The sequence below is a fragment of the Panthera pardus genome, unplaced genomic scaffold, assembly GCF_024362965.1.
Source record: "Panthera pardus isolate Hobbes unplaced genomic scaffold, ASM2436296v1 HiC_scaffold_7, whole genome shotgun sequence".
Lineage (NCBI taxonomy): Eukaryota > Metazoa > Chordata > Mammalia > Carnivora > Felidae > Panthera > Panthera pardus.
In genome coordinates this window covers 48,843,742-48,871,556 of record NW_026527002.1, presented here as the reverse complement: position 1 = coordinate 48,871,556, position 27,815 = coordinate 48,843,742, and the positions used below count along the sequence as shown (strand labels likewise).

Below are 27,815 nucleotides of genomic sequence, written 5' to 3'. Positions count from 1 at the left end.
AGGCTCTGACCTGCCAGCACAGAGCCCGACGTGGGGCTTGAACTCATGAACTGTGAGATCATGACCTGAGCCGAAGTCAGACACTCAACCAACTGAGCCACCCAGGCGCCCCATAATGTTTATTTATTTTTGAGAGAGAGAGTGAGCAGGGGAGGTGTAGAGAGAGGGGGCGAGGGGACAGAGGACTCGAAGCAGGCTCTGCGCTGACAGCAGAGAGCCCAATATGGGGCTCAAACTCGCGAACTGTGAGATCACGGCCTGAGCGGAAGTTGGACACTCTACACTCAACCAACTGAGCCATCCAGGTGCCCTGAGATGCTAAAAATTCATTCAGATAAAGACTAACAGAAAAACGGGCAACAGAGTTAAAAAAGAAAAAAAGGAATACAAATATTCTTCAACATATACAAACATGCTCAACTTGATTCATTTATGATACAAGAAAGATGAAAAGTTCTATAACTTTGGAGTGCCTGGGTGGCTCAATTGGTTAAGCATCTGACTTGGGCTCAGGTCACGATTTCACAGTTTGTGGGTTCAAGCCCCGCATCAGGCTCTCTGCTCTCAGCACAGAACCCACTTGGATTATCTGCGTCCCTCTTTCTCTGCCCTTCCCCCACTGGTGTTCTCTCTCTCTCTCTCTCTCTCTCTCTCTCTCTCTGAAAATAAATAAACTTAAATAAAAAAGGTCTATAACATTGTGTTGGCTAAAGAGTTAGAAAGCAGTAACTAAATTGTTGACAGAAGAATAGATTGGTACATGCTTTATAGTAAGCAATATAGCAATGCCTACAAAAAATTAAAACTGCACATACATTTTTACCAAGTGATCACAATTCTGGAAATTTTATTTTATCTTATAGATATGCTACCTATATGTACCACATATACATGAGATTATTTATTACAATAGTGTTTATAATAGCAAAAAATGGGCAATAACCTAAATGTCTGTCATAGGGACTAAATAATTTTGACACACCCATTAAAAGTAATGATAGGGGTGCCTAGGTGGTTCAGTTGGTTAAGCATCCAACTTGGCTCAGGTCATGATCTCATGATTTGTGGGTTTGAGCCCTGTAACAGGCTCTGTGCTGACAGCTCACAGCCTGGAACCTGATTCAGATTCTGGGTCTCCCTCTCTCTCTGCCCCTCCCCCGCTGTGTCTCTCTCTGTCTCTCAAAAATGAACAAATGTTAAAAAAAAACTTTTTAATAAAGTAATGATAAAACACACTCATCATGTACTAGCAAAAAAAAAAAAAAAAGATCTCCAACATATACACACACGTATATATGTATGTGTATATAATATATCATTTTAAAGGAATAAATATATATACATATATAAATATGTATATGTATACCCCTACATTTGAAGAGAACATTTATAAAAATTTACACAAACAAAAACCCAGTGGTTGTACAGGAAAAAGAAATGGAGTGAGTAGAGTATGGAACAGGTATATAAAATAGGGAGATACCATACAGAAGAAGAAATATATCTTGAAGCATAAGAAAATCCTTCTCCATGAGCTCAGAGGTCTTAAAATTTACTCTCAAAAAAAAAAAAGTTCAAAAAGAAAATGCAAATCAAAAACGGGGGTAATTAAGCAAGATTTATTTATTTCTTTATTTTTTGAGAGGGAGGGAGAGAGAAAAGCAGGGCTCACCCATTGTGAGGTTCGTGCTCACCCGAAGTGGGGCTCACCTGATGTGGGATTCGAACTCATGAACCGTGAGATCATGACCTGAGACGAAATCAGATGCTCAATGACTGAGTCACCCAGGTGCCCTCAAACAAGATCTTAAACCATATTTTAAATCAGCATTGCAGTCTTTCAAGTGCAATAATACTAAGTCATTTTGAACAAAATAACTTCTAACACTTCCTGTTAAAGAAAAAATAAATTTAATCTAATTTTACTAAAAATATGTGTTTTTCATATATTATTCATTTTTTTTTTACTTCTAACCTATGAAGAAAGGTAAGCTTTTTTAAAGTATCAAAACTATGGTGAGAATTAATATCAAAAGACAGGATAACTCCAAATCCCATGCTGTAAATGAGTTCAAGAGTTGTTACTCTTGCCTCACATCCAGTTTAAGAGGCACAAAACATAAAATTCTACTTATATCCTTTTCAGTCAGGGTAATCTTGTTATGGTCCACTAGCAAGATCAATTTTGTTATTCAGTGTCAGATCAAAATGCCTACAGCCCATCCTAAAATACTTTTATATGTGTACCATTATGTGCATAATCAAATGGTGAGACATTTTTAATAGCTTTCAAATGGCAGACTTTATAATTATGTTCTAGCTATCTCCACCCCAATTAGCATAAATCTCAATTCAACTATGTGTTATCCTGGACCTTAACCATATTTTCATAGCAAAGTTTCATTTCTTGACTACTGAATCTCCTATAAGTTAGCTTTAAGCTAACATATTGTATGAATTCCCAAGCATTATTTAAAATACATATGCCAATAATGTACTGATTTTCAATATGAAGGCTACTACAAACTCCTTTCATTCAATTATTTAACAAATTGAACATTTTGAACAAACTGAATTATTAAACAAATTCTATGCGTGGTCATTTTCCCCACCATGTAGAACAGTTGAGCACTAAAAACCTTTTTGGAGACATACGGGAATAAAATAGACAAGGTTAAGAAACAGAGACAAGATACTGAGATCAAGTTCATAGTATTTGAGTCCACAACTCCAGTTATTCATAAGGTCTATCCTCATTCTTTTCCTGGGGGTTCTGTCAGACACTCCAATGCCCTTATGATTCACCCCCCTTTTTCTTAAGCTATTTTATAATTCCATTCATTCAGCATTTTGACAAGTATTCACTGAGCACCACTGTGTGTCAATTACTGTGCAAAGTGCTACGTATACATTAATGAAAAAGATACACATGACTCTTGCATCAGGAAATTTACTTTGCTCAATTCCTCCTTTACTTTTATAGAGAAAATTTTCAATGTTTTTTAAAATGCTTTTTAGAATGTCAGCATTTACTGGTGCAGTGAAGTTCTTTTCTTTTTTTTTTTTAATATAATTTGTTGTCAAATTGGCTTACATATAGCACCCAGTGCTCATCCCAACAAGTGCCCTCCTCAATGCCCATCATCCATTTTGAAGTTCTTCTTCAAATGGAGTCAATAATTTACTTTTTGCGTGCCCCACCCCCCAAAAATTCTTGTGATTGAAAATGACTAAAATGAGTTTTAAAGAACTAACATCAAAAGAAAAGTCATGCTTGACAGAATGACATGTAAAATATACCTTCTGTATCTGTATTATTTTGTCATCTTTAGATCTTCTTAAAGTAACTAATTTCTAAAATAGATGTTGCTTCTTCACCAGATTTTATTTTCCTTTTTGAATTCACGTTTTCAGTGACTATGAGCCCTCTAGTGGAAGGCAAAGAAAACAAAAATTTTGTGCAAATTACACGTTGCTCAGTAAGAATGCATTTTCTTTTTTCGGCACCTTGCTGATGAAAGAGTTATTGCAAAATTTTTAAAAATCACAAAATAATAAAATACACAAATAGTTGTAGGCTCATACTATACAATAAATGCCAATACCACTGTAGGAAAAAACATTCAGACCACCTTCTATGCACTCTATGATAAGACTGTTCAGCCTCTCTTTCCTGAACATATTTCACATACAACTAACCTACAATTTCTGAAGTCTCCCACAAACGTGACTTCCTGCATCTCAAATGCTAAAGAATGAGCCATGACAAAACAGGCCTCTATACTAAAGGGCAAGTGCAGGAACAATGTCAAATATTCCTCCCACCACCACCAGTGACCTTTAGATCACACTTCGTTTTGTCAGTGAGCGCCTTGCCTCCTGCTCTTAAAGGAGATAAGTTAACTATCTTGTGTCTGAAAAGTAAGGGGAAGGATGGATTCTGGCTGGCTGTATTTCAGATGAGAACTCTGTTCACTGCACAGGCATCCCACACAGAATGAAATCAGGAGCTTTAAGTACAAAGTCGAATCCTACCAAACTTACCCCAACTTATTTTAATGCAACTCTTAATGAAACACTTCACATAAAAAACCCAGGATAAATGCCAACCTATGCAGGCTTCCAGGAGAGAACAGGTATAAACTGGGACTGTCCTAAGTGTAATGGCAGAGGGTGCAATTCCTTTTACAGGTCACTTAAATAAGGAAACTTGAGAATGGTTCAAGTTTAATTCAGCTGAAATAGAATTAAAAATTCCTTGTCACCTAAATATTGACATTAGATAAATTCCAAGAGAAAGGCTGACTTTTACACTATGGAACCAACTAAAATATGTTAAACATTTAAAAAAAAAAAAAAGACATAGCTTATCTTTCAAAGCTCATATCATATTCTTAAAAATAAGTCTCTTAAGTGTTGGCCCCATAAGAAAACGTCATTATATATCTTCAAGTCTACTGTTTGATCATTCTGCCAATAAAGTCCAGGATTGGTCTGTCTAGAGGTTTAATGACTCATTGATCTCAAAGAATCAGCTTCTGGCTTCATTGTTTCTATTTTCTCTTTCACTGATTGCTGCTTTAGTTTTTGGTTTCTTTATTCTGCTTACTTGGGTTTAAATTGCTTTTCTTTTCTAAGTTTCCTAAGGTGGAAACTGACATCAATGCTTTGAGACCTTTCCTATTTTCTAATATAAGTATCTATTGCTATAAACTCTGCCCTAAGTACTGCTTTAGTGGCAGCCTACAAATTCCACGGTATGTTTTCATGTTAATTCAATTAAAAATGTTTTCTATCCTCTTTTTTGAAATCTTCTTTGATCGTTAGGTTATTGAAGAGTACGTTAATTAGCTTCCATATATTGGGGGATTTTTCCATAGATCTTCCTGTCACTGATTTCTAATTTAATGCCATTGTGACCAAAGAACATATCTTTTATTACTTGGATTTGTTTCATGGCCAAAATCTGGTCTATCTTGGTTACCGCTCTGTGTATCCCTAATAAGAATGAATATTCTGCTGTTTGGCAGACTGTTCTATAAACATCAATTAGGTCAGGTTACTTGATACTAATGTACAAGTCTACTCTATCTTTGCTGATTTTCTGCCTACTTGTTCTATTAGTTATTAAGACAAGGGTACTGAAATCTCCAAATATAATTGTGGATTTGTGTATCTCTCCTAAAAGTTTTAAAAGTTTTTGCTTCATATATTTTGTTTGTCCTTTTATTTAAAGTGTGTTTAACTGGTGGTTACCAGAGGGGAGAAGGGTGGGGGGTAGGTTAAATGGGTGACGGGTATTAAGGAGGGCACTTGTTGTGATGAGCACTAGGCCTGACACTAATATTACACTGTACGTTAACTAACTGGAACTTAGATAAAAATCTGAAGAAACAAAGAATTGGTCACTATGTTTTCAAATTTTTCTTAGGATTCTTCATGCTCTCCTCTCCTTCGAGGACCCAAATTACATGTATATTAAATACTCGATACTGTCCCACTGGTTGTGATTCTTTCACTTACAAATTATTTTACTCATTTTTATCTGTATTTCATTTTGCATCGTTTCTATTGGTTTGTCTTCAATTCTCGAATCCTTTCTTCCTCAGTACCTAATTTTCCATTATCCCCATCAAATATATTTTTCATTTCAGATATTATAATTCTCATCTCTACAAATTCAATTTGGGTTTTATTTTTTACATCTTATTAATCTCTAATTTACTTTTTAAAATTGTATGGGATACAATTATAATAACTACTTTAAAGTTTTTCTGGATAATTCTACCATCTGTATCACTTCTGGGTTGACATCCTGTGTCTAATTACTTTTTCATTATTGATTGTGTCTTCCTACCATTTTGTATGCCCAGTTACCTTTGGATGTCAAACATTGTGAACTTTATCTTGTTGGGTACTGAATACTTGTGTATTCCTATAAATCTTCTTGAACTCCTGGGAGGCAGTAAAATTACTTAGAAACAGTCTGATCTCTTCAGGTCCTGTTTTTATGATTTGTTATTCTGTCCCTCAGCAGTGCTCGTTTTAGCATTAATTATTCCCCATTGCAAAAGCAAGACTTTCCAAAATACTCTACCCACTGTTTCAGGAATCTTGAGGTTTGCTAGTCTGGCCACAAGGAACAGACATTATTCTTGGTCCTAGGTGAATGCAGGCCCGTGTTCCCTCTCATCATTTTGGATGACTCTTTCCCTGGCCACAGTTGCCAATCATCACTCCACTACATACACAAAAAGAACCCTCTTCAGATCTCCAAGGTATCTTGCTGTTCATCTGTCTCCTCTCTGGTATTCTGTCTAGCAAACTGTAGTTGCCTTGGTTTCCTGAAGCCCTCAGAACTGTCTCCTCAACTCAGGAAGACCTCTGGGTTCTATACTCTTGTCCCTGTGCAATAGCCTGAAAACTTTATCAAAGCAGCATGCTAGGGCAATCATGGAGCTCACTTTGTTTATTTACCACCTTTCAGGTGTTATTCTCCTTGATTGCCTAATGCCAATTTCTAAAAAAACACTGCTTAAAATATATTGTCTATTTTTTCAGATGTCTGAGGCTGAAGGGTAAACCCAGGCCCTATTACTCCATGTATACTGGAAGCAAAAGTCTTAAGCATATATTTTAGCTATTACTTTTACTTTAAAATAATCAAATGTTGCACAGCAAAGGAAACAACCAACAAAACTAAAAGGCAACCTATGGAACGAGAGAAACTATTCGCAATTGACATATCTAATAAAGGGTTAGTATCCAAACTATATGAAGAACTTCTAAAACTTGACACCCCAGAGCCAAATAATCCAATTTTTAAATGGGCAGAAAACATGAATAGACATTTTTCCAAAGAAAACATACACATGACCAACAGATCATGAAAAGATGCTCAACATCACTCACCATCAGGGAAATACAAATCAAAACTATAATGAGATATCACCTCACACTTGTCAGAATAGCTAAAATTAACACAAGGAACAAGTATTGGTGAGGATGTGGAGAAAGGATTCCCACTGCTGGTGGGAATGCAAACTAGAACAGCCACTGTGGAGAACAGTATGGAGGTTCCTAAAAAGTTAAAAATAGAACTACCCGGGGCGCCTGGGTGGCTCAGTCAGTTGAGCGTCCGACTTTGGCTCAGGTCATGATCTCACAGCTCATGAGTTCAAGCCCCGTGTCAGGCTCTGCACTGACAGCTCGGAGCCTGGAGCCTGCTTTAGATTCTGTGTCTCTCTCTCTCTCTGCCCCTAACCCACTCACATTCTGTCTCCGTCTCTCTCAAAAACAAATAAACATTTAAAAAATTAAAAAAAAAAATAGAACTACCCTACAATCTAGCAATTGTACTACTAGATACTTACCCAAAGAATACAAAAATACTAACTCAAAGGGATACATGCACCCTGAAGTTTACATCCAAAGTGTCCATCAACTGGTAAATGCATAAAGAACATAGATAGATAGATAGATAGATAGATAGAATGGAATATTACTTAGCCGTAAAAAAGAATGAAATCTTGCCATTTGCAATGACATGAATGGAGCCAGGGAGTATTATGCTAAATGAAATAAATCAGAGAAAGACAAATACAATATGATTTCATTCATATGTGGAATATAAGAAACAAAACGAATGAGCAAAGTGGGGGAAAAAAAGAGAGAGGGGGAAAATCCAAGAAGCCGACTCTTTAGAGAACAAACTAATGGTTACAAGAGAGGAGCTGGGTGGGAAATGAGGTGAATAAGTGACGGGGATTAAGGAGTGCACTTGTGATGAGCACCGGGTGATGTATGGAAGTGTTGAGTCACTATATTTTACACTTGAAACTAATATTGTACTGTATGTTAACTAATTGGAATTTGAATCAAAAATTTTTAATGAATTAATTATTTAATCAAATGTCACAAAAGTACTGGTAGGTTATAAACATCAGACAATAAGGAAATTACAATGATTACAAAACTACTAAACTTTCATTACACTTAATTTGCCTTAAAACTTTACATTTTAGATCTAAGATAATCACCTTGTATTTTTATTACTGTCTTGTCGTCACTTATAGCTGGTAGCATACTCACCATCTAACAAAATGCACTGAAATGTGACTGAGTCATATGACATTGTTAAAATTTTCCAGTCAGAACAAATGCTTAAGAATCTGGCATGCCTAACAACAGATGTTGGCGAGGGTGCAGAGAAAGAAGATCCCTCTTGCACTGCTGCTGGGGATGCAAACTGGTGCAGCCACTCTGGAAAACAGTATGGAAGTTTCTCAAAAAATTAAAAATAGAACTACCCTATGACCCAGCAATTGCACTACTAGGTATTTATCCAAGGGATACAGGTGTCCTGTTTGGAAGGGCACATGCACCCCAATGTTTATAGCAGCACTATCGACAACAGCCAAAGTATGGAAAGAGCCCAAATGTCCATCGATGGATGAATGGATAAAGAAGATGTGGTATATATACACAATGGAGTATTACTCAGCAATCAAAAAGAATGCAATCTTGTCATTTGCAACTATGTGGACGGAACTAGAGGGTATTATGCTAAACGAAATTAGTCAGAGAAAGACAAATATCATATGACTTCACTCATATCAGGACTTTAAGATACAAAACAGATGAACATAAGGGAAGGGAAACAAAAATAATATAAAAACAGGAAGGGGGACAAAACATAAGAGACTCTTAAATATGGTGAACAAACAGAGGGTTACTGGGAGGGGTTGGGGGAGGGAGGGAGGGGTGGGCTAAATGGGTAAGGGGCACTAAGGAATCTACTCCTGAAATCATTGTTGCACTATATGCTAACTAACTTGGATGTAAATTTTAAAAAATAAATTAAAAAGACAAAGAATGAAATCTTGCCATTTGCAACTACATGGATGGAGCTAGAGAGTATTATGCTAAGCAAAATAAGTCAGTCAAAGAAAGACAAATATCATATGATTTCACGCATAGGTGGAATTTAAGAAACAAAACAAATGAGAAAATGGGAAAAAAAAAGAGAGAGAATCCAAGAAACAGACTCTTAACTATTAGAGAACAAACTGATGGTTACCCGAGGAGAGGTGGGCAGGGGGATGGATTAAATAGGTGATGGGTATTAAGGAGTATACTTGTGATGAGCGCTGGCTACTGTACGTAAGTGCTAAATCACTACATTGTACTCCTAAAACTAATCTTATACTGTATATTAACAACTAAAATTTAAATAAAAACTTAAAAGATAAAAAGAATCTGGCATGCCTATGAAATGTTATTTCTTTGTAGTTATGTTTCTTAAAATGTTTCATATTTCATTAGAAGCAGTTAACTCTGTTACTTTTTCCTATTGCTTGTTAATTTTTGTTTTGCAAGAGAATAAAAAAGTAGGGAAAAATAGAGTGAGAAATATTACATAGTAATATAATTACAAGCTTAGAGTCAAAATGTCCTTATTGGAGACTTAACCTATTATGTCAGATACATTCAGTTTTATATATGAATTATGGTGAAATTAGTTGAGCCATGTAGTAACAAATAACAACTATACTGAAATTTGATAAATATCTGTTGAGTAAGTGGAATATAACATATTATCACAATACGAATGAAGATAACCCTCTATTAACTGAACACAATACTACCAGTTATGGGAAAGAAATAATAATGAAAGAGAATACTTTGAAGTTTATACCATGGCAGAGACCTTAAAATACAACATAACAAAGAATTTTAGAACTGGAAGTCTTTTTGAGATCTAACTGCCTGCCTCTTCTGTTCTAGAGAGGGGAAACTCAGACACAATCAAAAGATATACACCTAACAAATGATAACAGTAAAGAGAAGAACTAAGAACAGGGACTTCCTGTTATATCCTTATGTCCTATCCTTAGGTCTTCTGACTTCCCGCCAAACAAATTAGCCATAATATTTCTTACTTTTTAACTTCTCCCAATGTCCTAGGAAAGTGCTAAATAAATAGATAGTAAATTTTACATAAAAGAAAAAAATTTAACTCTTTCCTAAATTTTAACTACTAATTTTCAACTATGAAAATTATGAAAAAAAGGAAAATTATAAAGCATCCAACTGTTAAATAATTTCAAGTGTATAAAACATCAACTAAACATCGACAAATTTACTTTAACTTTTACATAATTCTATTTTCTTAACAAAAAATATAGTTTTTTAAATGGTTATTTCACCCACCCTCTTCTAGATCCCACCTTTGATTCCTTAACCCAGAGGTTCACAACCCTCCTCCATCCCAAGGCCTCTTCGTAAAACAAATATTTGTTAACATCCCCTTGACCATCTTGAAAATGAATTCAGAGGTAAAAAATCTAACTATATATGTACCACTTAAGATATATATTCCTAACTGTATAACAAAGAAGAAATAAATAAGAAGTGTATTTTAAAAAACAACATATTTAAATAAGTAAATGCTCAGCCACCATGTCGTAATAAAGGAGCCAGGGGCTTGCAACCACATGAATGTAGTCCATCTGCCACCAGGTAGCTGGTTTCCACCTTCTGACCCCCACTCAATAAATATGTCAGAACTCGGGGCACCTGGGTGGCTCAGTCGGTTAAGTGTCTGACTTCGGCTCAGGTCATGATCTCATGGTTCATGAGTTCAAGCCCTGTGCTGGGCTCTGTGCTGACAGCTCAGAGCCTGGAGCCTGTTTCAGATTCTGTGTCTCCCTCTCTGCCCTTCTTTTACTCGCTTGCTCTCTCTCTCTCTCTCTCTCTCTCTCTCTCTCTCAAAAATAAACATAAAAAAAATATGTCAGAACAGTATCTTCCAAGAACCTTACATGTTCACTTATATATGCCTCTTAGTGGCAATGGTACAGAAGACAACTGTCACTGAGCTATTAAAGGCCACTGGTGTTTCCCTTCCTAAGATATTCTTAGACGCCTCACTACTGGCCTTCACTACAAGTATTGGCATCACTTGTTAGAAATACAGATTTTCAAGCCCTACCTCAGGCCTACCGAATTAAAATCTATATTTTAATAAGATCACCACATTATAGTATGTAAATTAAAGACTGAGAAGCCACTGGGCATTCCTGAGGGGCATGACAAAGGGTAAGCCAACTGTACATAATTTTTTAAATGGTTATTTCAAAACTTATTCTGAAATAAAAAAAAATATTTGAAAACCTCTAACAATATTTTACCTCCAAATTGATAATAAATATTTACCATTTTATGAATAAACTAATTAAGTAAATGCTTATTAACTCAAAACTAAGATCTAGGGCCAACTGATACTCATTCACTCAATAAATACTAAGGGTCTATGTGTAAAGCATTGTGCCAAAACCTGGGAGGGAAGAGGTCATAAAACAGGTCAAAACTACCGCAGAATGCAGTTGAAGATCAAACTAAGACTCCTTAAAAGAAAAATAAGTAACATACTTTTGTATCTGTCAAACACAATTCTAAGATCCCCAGAGATTTAAAATAATTGAACCAAATCTTCTCTTTTTGTGGCCACCAGTTTCTGAATGGTATTGAGGAAACAAATCACTAATAATACTTTAAACTGAAGTTATATTCCTTATCAGTGGCTCCATTTCACAGTCCAACTCAAACTGCTCAAAGATCCACACTGGTAAGAAAGAGAATAGATAAGGACAAAAAAGGAGCAACAGAGAGATTGGGGGGGGGGGGGGGGTGTTAGCCAGACAAAAAGGAAGGAAAGAAAGACAGACAGAGAGAGGCTAGGCGGCAGACAGGGAGAGAGCAAAACAAGAAAGCAGGCTTAACTGAAATAATTTAAACAGTAACAAAAGAAAATGGGCAAAGAAAGGAGACATCAGCAGAACAAAAGAGCTAACTACTCTCTAGGGTAGGATTTGGCCAACAGTTTCTGTAAAGGGTCAGAGAGTAAATACTTTAGGCTATGAGAGCCATATGGTCTCTTGTAACTACTCAACCCTGGAGATGGAACTGAAAATAGCCATAAACAAGAAGTAAATGGAAAGGTATGGCTGTGTTCCAGGAAATCTTTATTTATGGGGGGGGGGGGGGGGGAACAGGTGGCAAGCCAGATTTGGCTTCAGGGCGTAGTTTGCTGACCCATGACCCACCCCATGCCCTAGGGGAAAGAATTCACTGGGTTCATACATACACACTTAACAAAACAAATTGCTGTCGAATCTGCATTTAATAATGATAAAACAAATGCTCTTTTTTTTTTTTTTGCTTATAATACTTTGCCAATGAAAGAAGAGTTCAGAGATAATATTGAAAGATAACTTTGTTCTCATCACAACCTTCTACAAAGATTAGAGATGTGCTTCTATCTTCCTTACAAAGATGAATTAATCATTCATAAACTTACTGGATTTATTTTGAACATCTACAACTTCCTGATGAGATACATTCCAAAACTTAATCATCTATTATGTGATCCAATGTTTTAGTATTTCCCTTTATTCTTCCTGAACCTATCTTTCCAAAGTCCAAAGGAGACTATCTCATGCACCTATCTAGTTTTTGCAGAATGTGTCTATGCTCTCACTATTCATTTGACTTATTCATTAAAAATGTGTTAGAAATTCTTTAAAAATTCTATCTCCATTGGTTATCATCTATCTTTTTATCCAAGTTCATATACCATGACCATGATAGTTGTCATTTTACAGACTTTATTGATTTCTAAAGTCCTTGTATAACAGACACTGCCATGGTCCCAATCCACACTGCCTCATCATCTACCAGTCCCTGCATAGCAAAGTCTTACTATACCTCCCTAAGTGCTTTCTCTGGCCAAAAGAACCTGCTTGGAGAATGAGTTCCAAAGAGTTAACACCCTCCAAGAACAACCCTAGACCGATAACAAAGGAGAGGTAGGGTTTATAAATACCTCATCTCCTTGCCCATTAGGTAAGATAACTCTGAGGCCATTCTACCCTACCTCCAGGAAGTCCCACTAAAATTGAGACTCGTTTGCCAAAAGAGGTAATCTGCTTTTGAATGTGCAGTATTGTGTTTTTTCTCTTAACTGGATCATTGCTCACTCCTCTACACGTGGTGTCTGGGATTGCCTTCCAAATTATTTTGTCTGCCTAAGGTGGACCTCAATCAAACTAAGAGGGTCCTCTAAACTTAAAATCCTTGGGTTCCTGAGATTTTACACTGAGACATGTTCAGAATATTTCAGCCATGAAACCACCACTGTTTTCCCCAAAGATAGGATTACCTTGTTTCACTTTTGCTAGTTTTCAAAAGAACTGGTGAAGCCATCATTTTATTATTCTCACAAGACACAGCAGCACATCACGGTGGCAACTTTAGGTACAATATAAGGTGACTCCCAGTTATCTTACCTGTGATAAATGAATGCTCAGAACCCAACATCCTATTAGTATAATTTTAGATTTGTTTTTCCTCAAATGCATGACTTTGTACGTAGTCACACAGAAATTTATGGGCCACTTCTGGACAACAGAAATAGTATAAACCAGATATATTATACAGATTTTTTTAGTTTTCAATTCAAATAGGAATACGGTATAGAAAAATAATCTTCCCATGAAATTTTTTCATTCTCCTCTTTCAAAGGTAGGAAATATAGAACCATAAATACTATTTATAAAAGTCTCATATTTTGAACATGAAGAAGCCAATAGAATTGATCCCAAGTAGCCCACAGATACAGAAACCTCATGAAACCCTTGTCTATTTGCTTCCTTGAGAAACTACCTCCTCCTTCAGCCTACCGTAGAAGTTCTAGAGACATCAGTAATTTTCCCCATTCTCTTACCTCCCACTTGTGGTTAGTCCGTTCCTTCCTACCTCTCTAAAATGTCTTAAAACTGTCTCTTCTTCATTCCCACTGCTCTTACCCCAGTCTGTCTTTCCTATGCCAATAACCTTCTATCTAGTCTCTGTTTTATTTCATTTCTTCATTCTGGAAAATCAGATAACCTAACGCTCCCTCATTAAACCTAACATTGTTCAAACCTCTAATAGCTCAAGTCCTAAACATCACTTTCAGCATTTATATAAGACACATGGACATTTACATGACATTTAGATAACTCGGTGCCTAAACATTTCAATGTATTTGTATTTCTGTTTGGAATCAAGGTTAAAAATAATGTTTACCTAAAGATTAAACAAAATGTTTACCTGTCTGAAGCTATGTCACTGGCAATTTGGTGCTTCACTCCTGACCCATTTTTAATAGAATCCTGTCTTGTGAGCCCATGAGATCGACTTTTCTCCACTGCAGGTACAGATAAGTCACCTGAGGGTCCTTGGAACTGGGTCTGCTCATGCAGTTTTGCCTTCTTCTCCTGAGGCGCCTCCTCGTTCCGCAGTCCTCGGAGAACCTTTTGATCAGGTTGCTGTGGTGTGTTAGATCCACTGTTATAAAACCATGCTCCTGATTTAGTGAGGATTTCTTGTTGTTTTCGGCACAAATTACATACCCACATAACCTGCACACGAATACACAGGGAAAAAGATTAGTGTTTCCAAAAGTTAAAACACAAATAAAAAGACAGTTCAAACCAACAAAAAATTACATGGTTATCCTTTCTCAGGTTAAAATGTAATCCAGACTAAATGCTAATATTAATTCTATCACATACCCTTTCTTTTAATTTTGTCCGAGTAATTATAATGAAACAATGCTAACTGCCAGCAGAAATACGAAACGAGAGCACCAAATTACTAGTTGTTTACCTGTATTCTTTTCAATTACTTTTTATTTAAATTAGGGGCATGGTATAGTATACAGAAAATGGATTTTGAGGCTAGACAGACTTGGGTTTAAATACCAACTCCAAGATTAGAAACTTTGCAACCTTGAACAAGGCAATAAACCTTCATATCTATAAAACTTAGCTTCCTTAATGATACAATAGAGAAATAGGGATGATAATGCTTGTTTTCCTATATTGTTTTGAGAACTGAAGGTTGGAAATAATTTATACAAAATGTCTAGCACAATGCTTGGTAGATGTTAGACTTCCAGTAGATCACCTACCTACTGGGAATGAGGCTAATCTGTCATCAATTAACTATATTATAATCTTCTTAAAGGGGCATTTATTTCTTTGAAGTAGCTCCTAATCACTAACATAAAGCTAGGAACATTGTTGATCTTTAATAAAAACCTATTAGTTGCCCAATTTATAGAAGGACACTTGTTTTTATTCTTATTATAAGAAAAATTTACCACTGTAACCATTTTTAAGTGCTTAGTTCAGTAGTGCTAAGTATATTCACATAGTTGTGAAATATATCTTCAAAACTTGTTCATCTTGCAAAACTCAGTCTATTAAACAGCAAATCCCTTTCTCCCTCTCTCCATCCCCAGGTAACCACCCTCCTACACTTGAATTTTTTCAAGATCAAGTGTAGATATAGATATCTACATAGATAGGTTTTTCAGACTCTAGAAATCTAAGAATATTACAGCTGGTATTTGTGTGACCAGAAACTCTTCACCCTCTTCTAAGAAATCTTTTTCTATTAATCAGAAAAAAAATAAAATTATATATTCATGAAATAATAGGTGAGTTCATACTTCAAGTGAGTATTTTCTGATGTTTAGGTCAAAACTGAATCTTACACAGCTCTCAAGATTACTAAACACTTCTTCATATTTTAAATAACTTATAATAGTGATAGATAATTGCAGTAAAGAGAAGATTCATTATGGTGTTTTCAACTGATATAAGGATGTTTCTGTAAAATGCCATTTACAATTTTTGTTTAATTGCCCTTATTCTTGTTCATATTGCTTGTATAATCCATATCATGCATTGTACTTAATCATTTCTTATTATTTTGTTATCTCTTTGAACTTTATAGACATTTCTTTTTTCCCCAATTAAATTCAAAGCTCATTGGGGACAGGGTTTATATCTTCTATTTGCATAAAGAGACACTATCAAGCACGGGACAGTAAGACCTTCTAATTGCTTGCTAACTTGAATTTTTTTTTGAAATCTTTCTTGGGGAAAGATAGTAAGATATCTGATATTATTACACTAAGATATATGTTTCACTGATTCCAAAGGGATTAGTCATCAATAATGTCAACATATATGTGTGCCTATATTATTTTTATGATAAGAAAGCATTTTTGAAATGAAAATAACAAAATATCACTCAAAATTAAAAAAAACTACCTCATAGTACAAATTTCTTTTGTTTTGAATATTCATGAAATATATCTAACTTTCAGAAATCAAATTTCAACAAAATTCTTCAGGCTTTTGATGCCACCTTGTGACAAAAGTCAGTATTGCAGCTCTCTCTTAAAAGTGAAAGGTAAACTAAATAATAGAACCACAAAATGATGTTCAAATAAAGTTTGAATCTCAACTTTCGTTTTATTTTAAATAAATAGCTATTCATATTATAGTGATAATAGAAGCCACCTGATTTCACGATATGAATTCATCTGGAATAAGTCAGAATATTGAGGATTAATATCCTTTGTGCCTGCTAACTGACAATAAAACAGAGTTCGTGAGTCAGACAACTATCCAATCACAATCATCTGCGGAAACAACCTGCTTCATTATTTGTCACAAGTAGGTTACTTAAGTTCTTCTGGAACAGAGATTCTCGAAGATTATCCTCTGGGACACACAACAGCATCAGGATCACCAGGCCCCATTCCAGACAGGAATTCTGGGACAGGACCCAGAAATCTGTGATTTTTTTTTTTTTTTTTGGGGGGGGTCAAATCCTACAGGTGATTCTGATGCCTGATAAAGTTCGAGAACCATTGGTTGAGGCAGAGATTCCCAGCTTGATACGAGGAACGGGTTACAGGTGTGCTCCCCAGTGACTATGGAAGGCCATGAGCCGCCTTCCCAATTTACCTCAGTGTGAACTATTCATCATCCAAATGGTGACAGCAACATTTCTGTGTAGCCCCAAATTAGAAAAAGACTAGGAAGAACTGTGGGCCTCGTTTTCCTCATCTGTTAACACCCAGCGGACACTAATATGAGATAAATGAGCACGAGGCACGAAGGATGATGTTGGATTCCTGTTCAAGACTCTCACTGCGCTAACACTCTCCCTATACTCTCTGGGATACCCACGCTGGCTGCTCCTTTTCTGACTAGACACTCTGTCCCCTCCTAAACTGCCAGCTCTTAGTAGTCTCATATCCTAATACGCGATTCACTTTCTTCTCTTCTTTTGCTATCTCCTCTCATTCTTGGATTAATAGTTTATTCATCTTAAAAGTTCAGTGAACAGGGGCTCCTGGGTGGCTCAGTCGGTTAAGCCTCCGACTTCAGCTCAGGTCACGATCTCGCGGTCCGTGAGTTCGAGCCCCGCGTCGGGCTCTGGGCTGATGGCTCAGAGCCTGGAGCCTGCTTCGGATTCTGTGTCTCCCTCTCTCTCTGCCCCTCCCCCGTTCATGCTCTGTCTCTCTCTGTCCCAAAAATTTTAAAAAAAAAATAAAAAACGTTAAAAAATTAAAAAAAAAAAAGTTCAGTAAACAAATCCACTCGAAGTAGTACAGAGGCTGACGCTTTCACTTGAAGCCCCTCACGCACAGAGCAACTTAACTTATACGCTGAGCATATGGGACTCCATCTCACAAACACATACGCAGATGCATATGTGACTTGTAACAAACCGGTTATGAAACTATTAATGTCTATTAGAGGTGAGTTATGTATCTATGAAACAAAATTAAACTAATTTGGGAATAAAATCACAGAGTTTTGTTAATGCAACCCTTTAAGCAGTTAGGTTAATCAGCAAGTGTATCATATGATGAAGGCTGTTAAAAAATATCTCACTAACATGTACGCTCGGAAATAGTCATGGTTGGGGCCTATTAGTTTTGCTGATCTTCGCAAATATCAAACACACCGAAGCCCTGAGAATACAAAGACATATCGAATTGAAAATTATAAAGCATTATTACCTTCATTTCTAAATATGCCAAAATTTTCAAAGTAATATAGCAATATTAAGAGAAGGAATGCTCTCTAATGACCCAAATTTGCCACTTATTACCGTACGTTCCACTTCACAAATGTCCTTAGTAGGTTTGAAAGGGAGAAAAAAATTAAGAAAAATTAAATATGTCTTTAAAATTATAAAAATAGGGGCTTCTGGGTGGCTCAGTCGGTTGAGTGACCAACTCTTGATTTCAGCTCAGATCATGATCGCAGGTCATGGGACTGAGCTCTGCATTTGGCTCCACACGGAGCATGCAGCCTGCTTAAGATTCTCTCTCTCCCTCTGCCCCTCTCCCTCATTCATGCTCTCTCTCTCTAAAATAATTTTTTAATTTAAAAAAGAAAATAAAATTGTAAAAATAATAAATTCAATAGCTAAGCCAAATACACAAAGAAAACAAAAACAAAATTATATCAAGTGCATATAATAATTTTAAAGCTCTGCAAATCCCTATAATTTCTCTCTAAATAGGGATAATAAAGAATACAGTAATTCAGGGAAAGGAAGGATTATTGGTTAGACTACAGACCAAGCTCTTAAGATCCAGCTAACTGAACAGAGAAAAGAATTTACTAGACTCCATTTCTAATCACTGCCAGCCTGATTACAAATGTGTGCATTAGTAAGAGAAGAATATAAATTGATCAGCTTAATCTATCACATGACTAGAAAAACAAAAGATTCTGGCTATTAAATTTATTTCTTTTTTCCTTTAGAACGCTGCATTTCTCACTCTCCCTTGTAGCTATGGATGGACCTGGCCATATGACTATGTTCTGGTCATTTGATTACAAGTATAATGATGTATGCCATTCCCCTGACCATTAAGAAACTCTCATATAGTCCCATCATGCTCCGCATTCAAGACCCTCGGGGATAAAGGAGCCACAAAAAAGGGAGCCCAGGAACCTGAATGAGCAATTGGAAGAGAGCCCTCTGCTGACCAGCCATAGCAATGTGGATTTCACACAGACAAGAAACAGACCTCAATAATATTAAGCTACAGAAACTTTTGGAGTTTATCCTTTACGGTCGATAGCATTACCTTAACTGAAAATCATTTTAAGCTACATGCTGTAGTGAATGTGTATCACCAACGCAGCCTCTGTATGTGAAAAACAAGACCATGGGGGAGGGGAGGGGGAAAAAAGTTACAGAGAGGGAGGGAGGCAAACCATAAGGGACTCTTGGATACTGAAAACAAACTGAGGGTTGATGGGGGCTGGGGGAGAGGGGAAAGTGGGTGATGGGCATTGAGGAGGGCACTTGTTGGGATGAGCACTGGGTGTTGTATGGACACCAATATGACAATAAATTATATTAAATAAATAAATAAACAATGCATTACTAAACTCGCGTGTGAAAGCACTTCAGTGGTGTTCTAGAGCCAGCTTTCACTGAGTCATAAGGACCAGTTGTGCACATTTCTTCCCAACTGCACATTCAACAAAATCATGTGGGTTAGCTTGAAATCAGCCCTGGTAGGTGTATTTAGACAACAGAAATCAGAAAATGCCACAAACCAGGGCTTTTCTCACAGAAAACAACTGGTTAACATTTATCAGCACACTACTGAATACAATGTTCCTACTCTATTCTACTAAAAGATTAATACTACATTCAGTATTCGTATACTACATTCAATATTCAGTATATTCTACTATGTTCCTACTATATTCTACTAAAAGATATATTCCTACTATATTATACTAAAAGATTAATACTACATTCAGTATTAGTAAATAAACTTGGATGAAGCTGTACTTTATCATAGAAATTAATTCAGACCATAAAATTCCAATTTACTTATAGACGGGCAAATAACTATTAACACTAATTCATCAATTACTTACTCATTCGTACAATATTCACTAAATGCCTAGTATATGCCAGACACTATGTTAAGAGCTGGTAAATACATTTCAACAGACGGACTTTGCAGTGTCGTGGGGGAGACAATAAGCAAAACAAATTTGAAGTGTCGTGGGGGAAACAATAAGCAAAACAAATAATTGCGCAAATAGTGTTTCGATTACAATTGTGGTAAATGCTACAAAAGGAATGCATTCGCACCATAGATCCCTCGATGCCTTCTTCTCCCCTGGCCCAGGCTGTATTTGAAAAAACAACAAGGATTCAGAAAAGATCCACAAGAGACCTGGAAATCCAGAGAGGCTCAATCCGCGTTACCCTGAAGTGTTCCCATGACCAGACCCACGATGTCTCTGTGTCTCAAAAGATAGAATTCAATGGAATTTGTGCCTACTAGCCGACAAGCCCCGGCCCCAGCACTGTCATGACAGATTTGGAAAGCTGAAGGACTGGCCCGTATCCTAGAGGTTTGAGTTTTCAAATATGTTCCTTAAGCAATTAGGAGATCACTGTAGTCTCTATAGAGTAGGTTTCTGGATTGCAAAACAAAAATCAGCAACTTTGCTTCATCTGATACCCCAAGACAAACAGCAAGACTTTCTCAAATTCCCCATGAACTACAAGCATGGCCTCTCCAGCTACAACCACACTTGCACGCTGAAGTGAAAAAACTGTATGATGTCTTCCATTAGTCTCTCAGCAGATAGCAGGACAGAAGAAACTTTAACCTGAAACATCTCCAAATCTTAGTTGTTGCAAACTCTTCTCTGTTACCAATTGTTGTAGCTTTGAAAAATCACTTGCAAAGAAACACAGCTTATTTCTTTACTTTTGGTCTGGTTTTCCTCAACAGCATACTAGCTAATTTTTTTTTAAGAAACCACCCCTGTAATTTTAGTCTATTAAATAGCTCCTTTGGATAAATTCTCTATTTCTGATACTTCTACCCCTTTTCCTGCTGTTTTCCAAGGAAGTGTCTAGGTGTTCCATGGGGCTTCTCTTGCTGAAATCTGCAGCTCATCTAATTCATAGTCTGGCGCTTTTCAATTTAGACAGGATTGGGCTCCACTATTGACGTGATCTCACCTCAGCTCCCAAGGCACTGCTGACCCCTCTCAGTCCCCCAAAGAATCCTCCATCCGGCCGTGGCTCAAGCTCTCTGTCCTGCAGCCTCTTTTGCAATGTCATCTCATCCCTTATCCCCCAGTCTTCAGAACAGGGGGAGTGTCACGACAGGGACAGGCAGCTATTTTTGTGTCCTCCATGCCACACTAGAACTAAGGATAGCTCTGGAAAGCTAATGCTGGCCCTTTCTTAACCATGATGCACTGCTGAATTCGCTCGGAAGTAGCTATGCCCCAGGTGGTGCTAGAATCCTGAAAGGTGACCTCTTCCAAGAACCTCAGATGTTAAGAAGGGTAAAGCTGCCCTTCATCTAACCAACAGGCATCCTCCTCCTGGGGCAAAGCCTGGAAAGAAGAGATTAGAACATACCTCTGTCATCTAGCGGCCTCACCTCTGTCTTCTGTCTCCTTCCCCACAATGCACACGGGTAAAAGGGGTTGGCTTTTCCTTGACGTCCCTTTCTGCATACCTACCACTGTCCCCAACTGCCTTCAGGCTTGAAGTAACAAGGTCCAGGCTTCCCATTTTGTAACTTCTCTTCACCCATCCATTGCCTCAAGGGCAAAAAAGAAAAAAGAAGCTGGCTTACTGTGAAAAGAATCCAAAGTGGGAGGCACTTCAAACATAATATACCTATTATACCATGATGTGAACATTGTCAGCTATGTTCAGAGATTAATAATTGCCTAAGTACAAAGTGTGGGCTAGATCCACACGCAAAGAGAGAAGTCCTAGGAGCTTCAGGTTTCTGATAAAATAGCTGATTTCCTCTGTTCTGGGCAGGAGTTGTGGGAAGGGAGGCTGGAAGAGATAGAAAAGGAACCTAGCCCTGGCAAGGTGGTCCCCAGGGAATGTGACAATAGCCTATACTACCCAGAGTTGATGTTACGTGAATCATTTTAAAAGTGCTGAGTTTTACAGCAAAATTAACTGAAGTCAGTAATCTAAAAAAATAGCACTAAACATCAAGGTAGGAGGGCCTGAGGCAAACATCAGAAACTAGAGAACAGAGCCAGTTTAGAGAGTCAAAAAGAACAATCTGTGCAATTGTTGGGGGGATGGGGGGAGTGGCGGGGGGGGGGGATGGCAAGGGGTCTACTGTCTATAAGCTAGTTCCTTTGAAAAAAAAAACTGAGAGCAGTTATAAGTATTAAGAGACTCATTCACTTTTTTAGTGTTCTCCAAAAAGAGTTATCAAATGAACCTAAAAGTTTTTTCAACCTATTGAATTATAGAACTGAGGTGGTTAGATCATATGAGTACATATTTCCACGACCTTACAAGAAGTAACCAAGTAAGTTAGAAAACTATGACAATCAGATAATTGAGTAGCAATTTCAACAGCTTTACAATACCCATAATATGAGGGGTCCATCTCAGGTTTTGGCAATTTGAGACGCCAAATATTAATTAAAAGATAGGAAATGATAGTGAAAATGAAAGACAGTTGAGTTCAAAATACAATGATTATATCACCATACAGTCCATATTACTCAAATTTTAGATATCTGCACTATTTATTCAAACAAAACACCCACCTGAGAAAAAAAGAAAACACAGTTTAACTCACACTTAAAGCCTCAGAGAAATTAGAGAATTAAAAATTATAGTGAGCTCGACAATCCTGCCTAAACTTAAACCTTTATTCCTTCCTTCTACTTTACCTAAACTCTATTTTTCTCTCTACATATTAAAGTAGTGTGTTTTATGCCGTAATATTAATCTTAACTTTTAACATCTTTCTGTTAAAATAAACATAACTGTTATATAAAGATTTTTGTCTCTGCACTGAGAGTTTAACTTCTAAATTTACACAGAAATAAATTAAATTAAGAAAAAAGAGATTAAACTCATAGAAAAGAGACCAGAGGTGTGGTTACCAGGGGCAGTCTGGATGGAGGAAGGTGGTCAAAAGGTACTAACTTCCAGTTATAAGGTAAGTACTAGGGATGTAATGTACAATGTTAGTACGACAATCAACACTGGTATACGATATATAGTAAAGTTATTGAAAGAGTAGATCCTAAGAGTTCTCAACACAAGGAGAAATTTTTTTCTCTTCTTTTTATTGTATCTATATGAGATGATGGAAGTTAACTAAAAATTTAAAATTAAAAAAGATAAATTCTACTGGATTGAAATGTTTACTTTTGAATAGTAAAATAATAAGATAAAGTAAAAAGAGAAACCATAACCTGGAAGAGGTTTTATTGCAAGGTATGCAGTTAGCAAAGGGTATGCATTCAGAAAATATGGAGAGTATCCATATTCAGTAAGAAAGAGACAAACATCACAATAGAATAATAGGTCAGGGAGTGAATATGCAATTCCACAGAGAAACCCAAGTCAACAATAAAGAAATAAAAAGGTGCTTAACCTCATCAGTCAGAAAATGCAAACTTACAACAACAAGCTATTTCACTTCCATCAGTTGAGCAACATTTTGAAGTCTGACAATACCAAACACTGGAGAGAAAGTAGAGGAACCAATACTCAGAAACATTTCTCTCAAGATCTAAATTATTTCAACCAGTTGGGGAAGCCATTCTGCCATATCTAGTGAAACAGAAAATGGCGACCTATATACTTTATGACCCAGAAATCTTATATCTACCCCAGGGAAATTTTCAAGCATGCACAAGAAGACATGAACAGGTATGTACCTAAATCACCTAAACCAACATGACAAAGGATAAAGTGTAGCACATTCATGCAGAAGAATTCTATTCAGCAGTCAAAATGAATAAGCTGGGTTTTGATGAATCTAAATGTTGAGATAACTCTGAATATAGAGCTAGATAAAACGAGCTTCAGAAAAATATATACAGTATGATCCATACTATAACATTAAAAACCTTGCAAAATCACACACCCTATAGATTAGCAGCATGTGTATCAAGTTAAACCATACAAATAAAAACACGGGTGGAATCATAAGTATTCAGACAATTGCTCTAGCTCTAAAAACAAGAAAAATATAAAACAAATATGGCAAAATCCTAAGATTTGTATAAGGTTGGTATTATTCTCTAAACTTCTTGACAGTTTTGAAATATTTCTTTTTTTAAGGTTTAGTTATTTATTGAGAGAGACAGAGAGAGAGATAGAGAGAGAGCTGGGGAGGGGCAGAGAGAGAGACAGGGAGGGAGAGAGAATGAATCCCAAGCAGGCTCTGCATCCTCAACACAGAGCCGGATGAGGGGCTCGAACTCACAAACCATTAGATGATGACCTGAACCGAAATCAAGAGTCAGACGCTTACCCTACTGAGGCACCCAGGTTCCCCTTGAAATATTTCAAAATAGAAAAGCAGGGGGAAAAAAGCAGGAGGAGGGATGGGAATGCATAGGAAGGAATGTCAGACTAGTAACCAACTAAGGTTAATTGGACTAGTAAAAATATTGACTGATATTTATAATCACGAAAGTGAATATGTATTTAACATAAATATATGAGATAAAAGAGAATCAATTACTGAATTTTCATAAAAATATTTTTTTAAATACAGGATAGCTTATTTTCAGGGTTTTTTATGGAGGGGTGTGAGTAAAGGAGTCAGACAATCATATCAAAGGTAAGCAATTAGCTGTACGTATTTTGAAATGTTATTTTTACTTTCCTTTTCATCAAATCATGTGATTTATTTTACAAACCTTGTTTTAAATTCAATGTTATCAAAAAACTAGAGAAGTGGTTTCCAAAGTAATCATTAAGAAGCTTTTAATAGTATAGTGATTATATCAGAATAGGTCATTGTTACTTCATAATAAATATTTATTTGAATTTCAGATCTCATTTTAATTCATAACTGCATTTCAAGCTTAAATTTCTCCAAGTAATTTTTTTAGGACGAGTCTTAAAACTGAGCAAGCTTAAAGAAATAATAATAATAATTTCTGCAATTACTAAGTTTTCCCACTAGTCTGTGCTATTGCACTTTACTCAAGCTGAACCCACTGGATTCTTTGGATGTTAGTACTACGTTATTATACCTTTTCCCTAAAAATAAATTAAATCTCAGTTAAAAATACAGGAAATTTAACAAATTAAAAAGTGAGTTTTTAAATAAAATTTAACAATTTAACAAAATTTAAAAAGAGTATATTACAAAACATGATATAATTATTAATTTTTTCCACTGCATACTAATTCAGATTCAAATACAAATGTCCTACCAGTTGACAGTTTTCTTTTCCATCATTTAGAAGAACTTGAAAGTTATGATGTATAAATTACAGAATTATAAAATCATTTCAATAAATTTAAATTTAAATTATGATTTAAAAATGGGTGGAAGCAAGTTTAAATTTTCTTAAATAGAAAGCATATTCACATAGAAAGTTTCATTTAAAATGGAAAACAGAGGGGCACCGAGGTGGCTCAGCAGGTCAAGCATCCGCCTCAGGTCAGGATCTCATGGTTCAAGAGATTGAGCCCTGCATCAGGCTCTGTGCTGACATTGCACAGCCTGCTTGGGATTCTCTCCCTCTCTCTTGCCCCTCCTCTGCTTGCATTCTCTCTCTCTCTCTCTCTCTCTCTCTCTCTCTCTGTCTCTCTCTCTGTCTCAGAGTAAATAAATAAACTTAAAATATTTTTTTAATAAAAATAAAATGGAAAACAGAACAGGACAATGTCTGAAGAGGACATCTCATAAAAGGAAGGAGGCCGGAACATAATTATACAAAGTTTAACAGAAGGTAAAGATGATGGTGCTTCATTCAAATTGAGGGGAATGGGAAAATAAAATTAGATGCAATACTAACATAATAGTAATGAAACATGGTGATATGGAAATCACTGAAACACTCTTGGGAGGGAGAAATGTTTAAGGAAGAGGTAGTAATTCAGAGAACAAAAAGTTCCAAGTATAAAGCTTCACTTACCTGTTTCTCAGATTCTTGCTAGTAATTCTTTAAAACTTTCAAGTTAAGGGACAAAACTATTTGGGATCTTCCATGGTTTCCTGTAAGTAAACTTCCAGAAGCCATAGACTACTATCTGGACTTCCTTTTGCAAACTGTATTTCTTGCTCCTGCAAGTCCTAAAAGGCAGTGACATCACTGATCACATAGTCATGTAACCTACTTTGAAGCAGAGTTCAACATAAGGCAAGTCCAACTTGACCTATCCAAGGAAGATTTACTATTCTAAGACTTCACAATTCTAGTGTACTGATATTCACAACACTATCACAGCACAAAATAAAAGCACAGCCTTATATCTAAGATTCAGTGCATTTGTATTTTGACTCATCTCAATTTTAACATGCCCAAACTGAATTCCAGAACTTCACCCCAAAACTGCTCCTTCCACAGTCTTACTCACAGCAGTTAATGGTGACTCTCAACCCTCCCAGTTTGCCTCAGGCCAAAAATTGTGGAATAATCTTTTTCTCCCATATCCCACATAGATTCCACCAGAAAATCTTCTTGGTTCTACTTTAAAATGTATCTACAAAGATGACAACCCACCACCTCCACCACAACCAACCTGGTCTAAGTCACCGCCATCACCTGCCTAAATTATTGTAATAATCTCATAACTGGTCTCCCAGGTTCCACCCTGGTCTCACTTTTCCCATTAATCTATCTCAACTAAACAGCCAAATAAACCCTTCAACGTATTTTATAATGTAACACGCCGTATCACATTTTGGGTCAGAACATTTTAATACTCCCCATTTTACTCAGGATAAGTGTCGACGCCCTTACAATGATCCAAAAGGTCCTCTGCAGTCTCCCTCTCTAATTCTGTCTCTCCCTGCTCCCACCTACTTGCTCTGCTCCAGCCACACTGATTTCCTTGTTATTTTCCAACATGTCAAGCACGCCTCTACCATAGGACTTTTGTATTCACTGTTACCTCAATCTGGCCTGCTTTTCCCCTAAATATCTGCAACACTGACTCCCTCGTCTCTTTCAAGTCATTGCTCAACTGTCACTTTTAAGGCCATCCAAATTAAATTGCCAACACCACCCAGAAGTATCTAGATTTTATTTATTTTTTCCTGTGTATTTACACCTTCTTAATACTTGTTTATCTCTACGACTTATGTTGTGTGCATCTCCTAATTAGAATATAATCTCCAGAAAAGTAAGAGAAGTTTTTCTATTGTATTTTTTAAATGTCCATTTATTTTTGAGAGAGAGAGAGAGAGAGAGAGAGAGAGAACCAGTGGGGGAAGGGCAGAGAGAGAGGGAGACAGAGGATCTGGAGTGGGCTCTGTGCTGACAGCAGAGAGTATGATGAGGGCCTCAAACTCACTATGAGATCATGACCTGAGCTGAAGTTGGACGCTTAACCTACTTAGCCACACAGGTGCCCCTGTTTGTCTGTTTTAGTTCACTGCTACAGACCCAAGTGCCTAGAAAATACCAGGACATGTTCAAGAAATGACAGTGAATTAGTATTTTATATTTATACTACTTTACATATTACTTTAAAATCTGTTTGCTTAGCAAATTTCTACAATCCAAATACATGGGCTTTCATGAAATTGTCTTTAAGAAAAAATAAAATAACATTTAAGAACTTTCCAGATTCTTGGGGCGCCCGGGTGGCTCAGTCGGCTAAGCGTCCAACTGAGGCTCAGGTCACAACCTCACGGTTTGTGAGTTCAAGCCCCACGTTGGGCTCTCTGCTGTCAGCACAGAGCCCACTTCAGATCTTCTGTCCCCCTCTCTGTCTGCCCCTCTACTGCTCATGCTCTCTCTTTCTCTCTCAAAACTAAATAAATATTAAAAAGAAGAGAGAGAACTTTCCAGATTCCACCTGTTTGTCACACTTGACTATGGTGATATTTTCACAAGTGTATGCATTTGCTCAATGCCATAAAATTGTTGAAAGAT

At 36.6% G+C, this 27,815-nt stretch overlaps 1 protein-coding gene across 36 annotated transcripts in view; it reads right to left on the bottom strand.

The window, feature by feature from the left end:
* Positions 1–27,815, bottom strand: part of RIMS2 (regulating synaptic membrane exocytosis 2) — a 601,231-nt gene that overhangs the window by 408,356 nt on the left and 165,060 nt on the right. For all 36 annotated transcript variants that reach the window (XM_053896431.1, XM_053896433.1, XM_053896465.1 and 33 more), the window contains one exon: positions 14,155–14,465. In XM_053896431.1, coding sequence (XP_053752406.1) covers positions 14,155–14,465 — 311 coding nt within the window. The remainder of the gene's footprint in view (positions 1–14,154; positions 14,466–27,815) is intronic.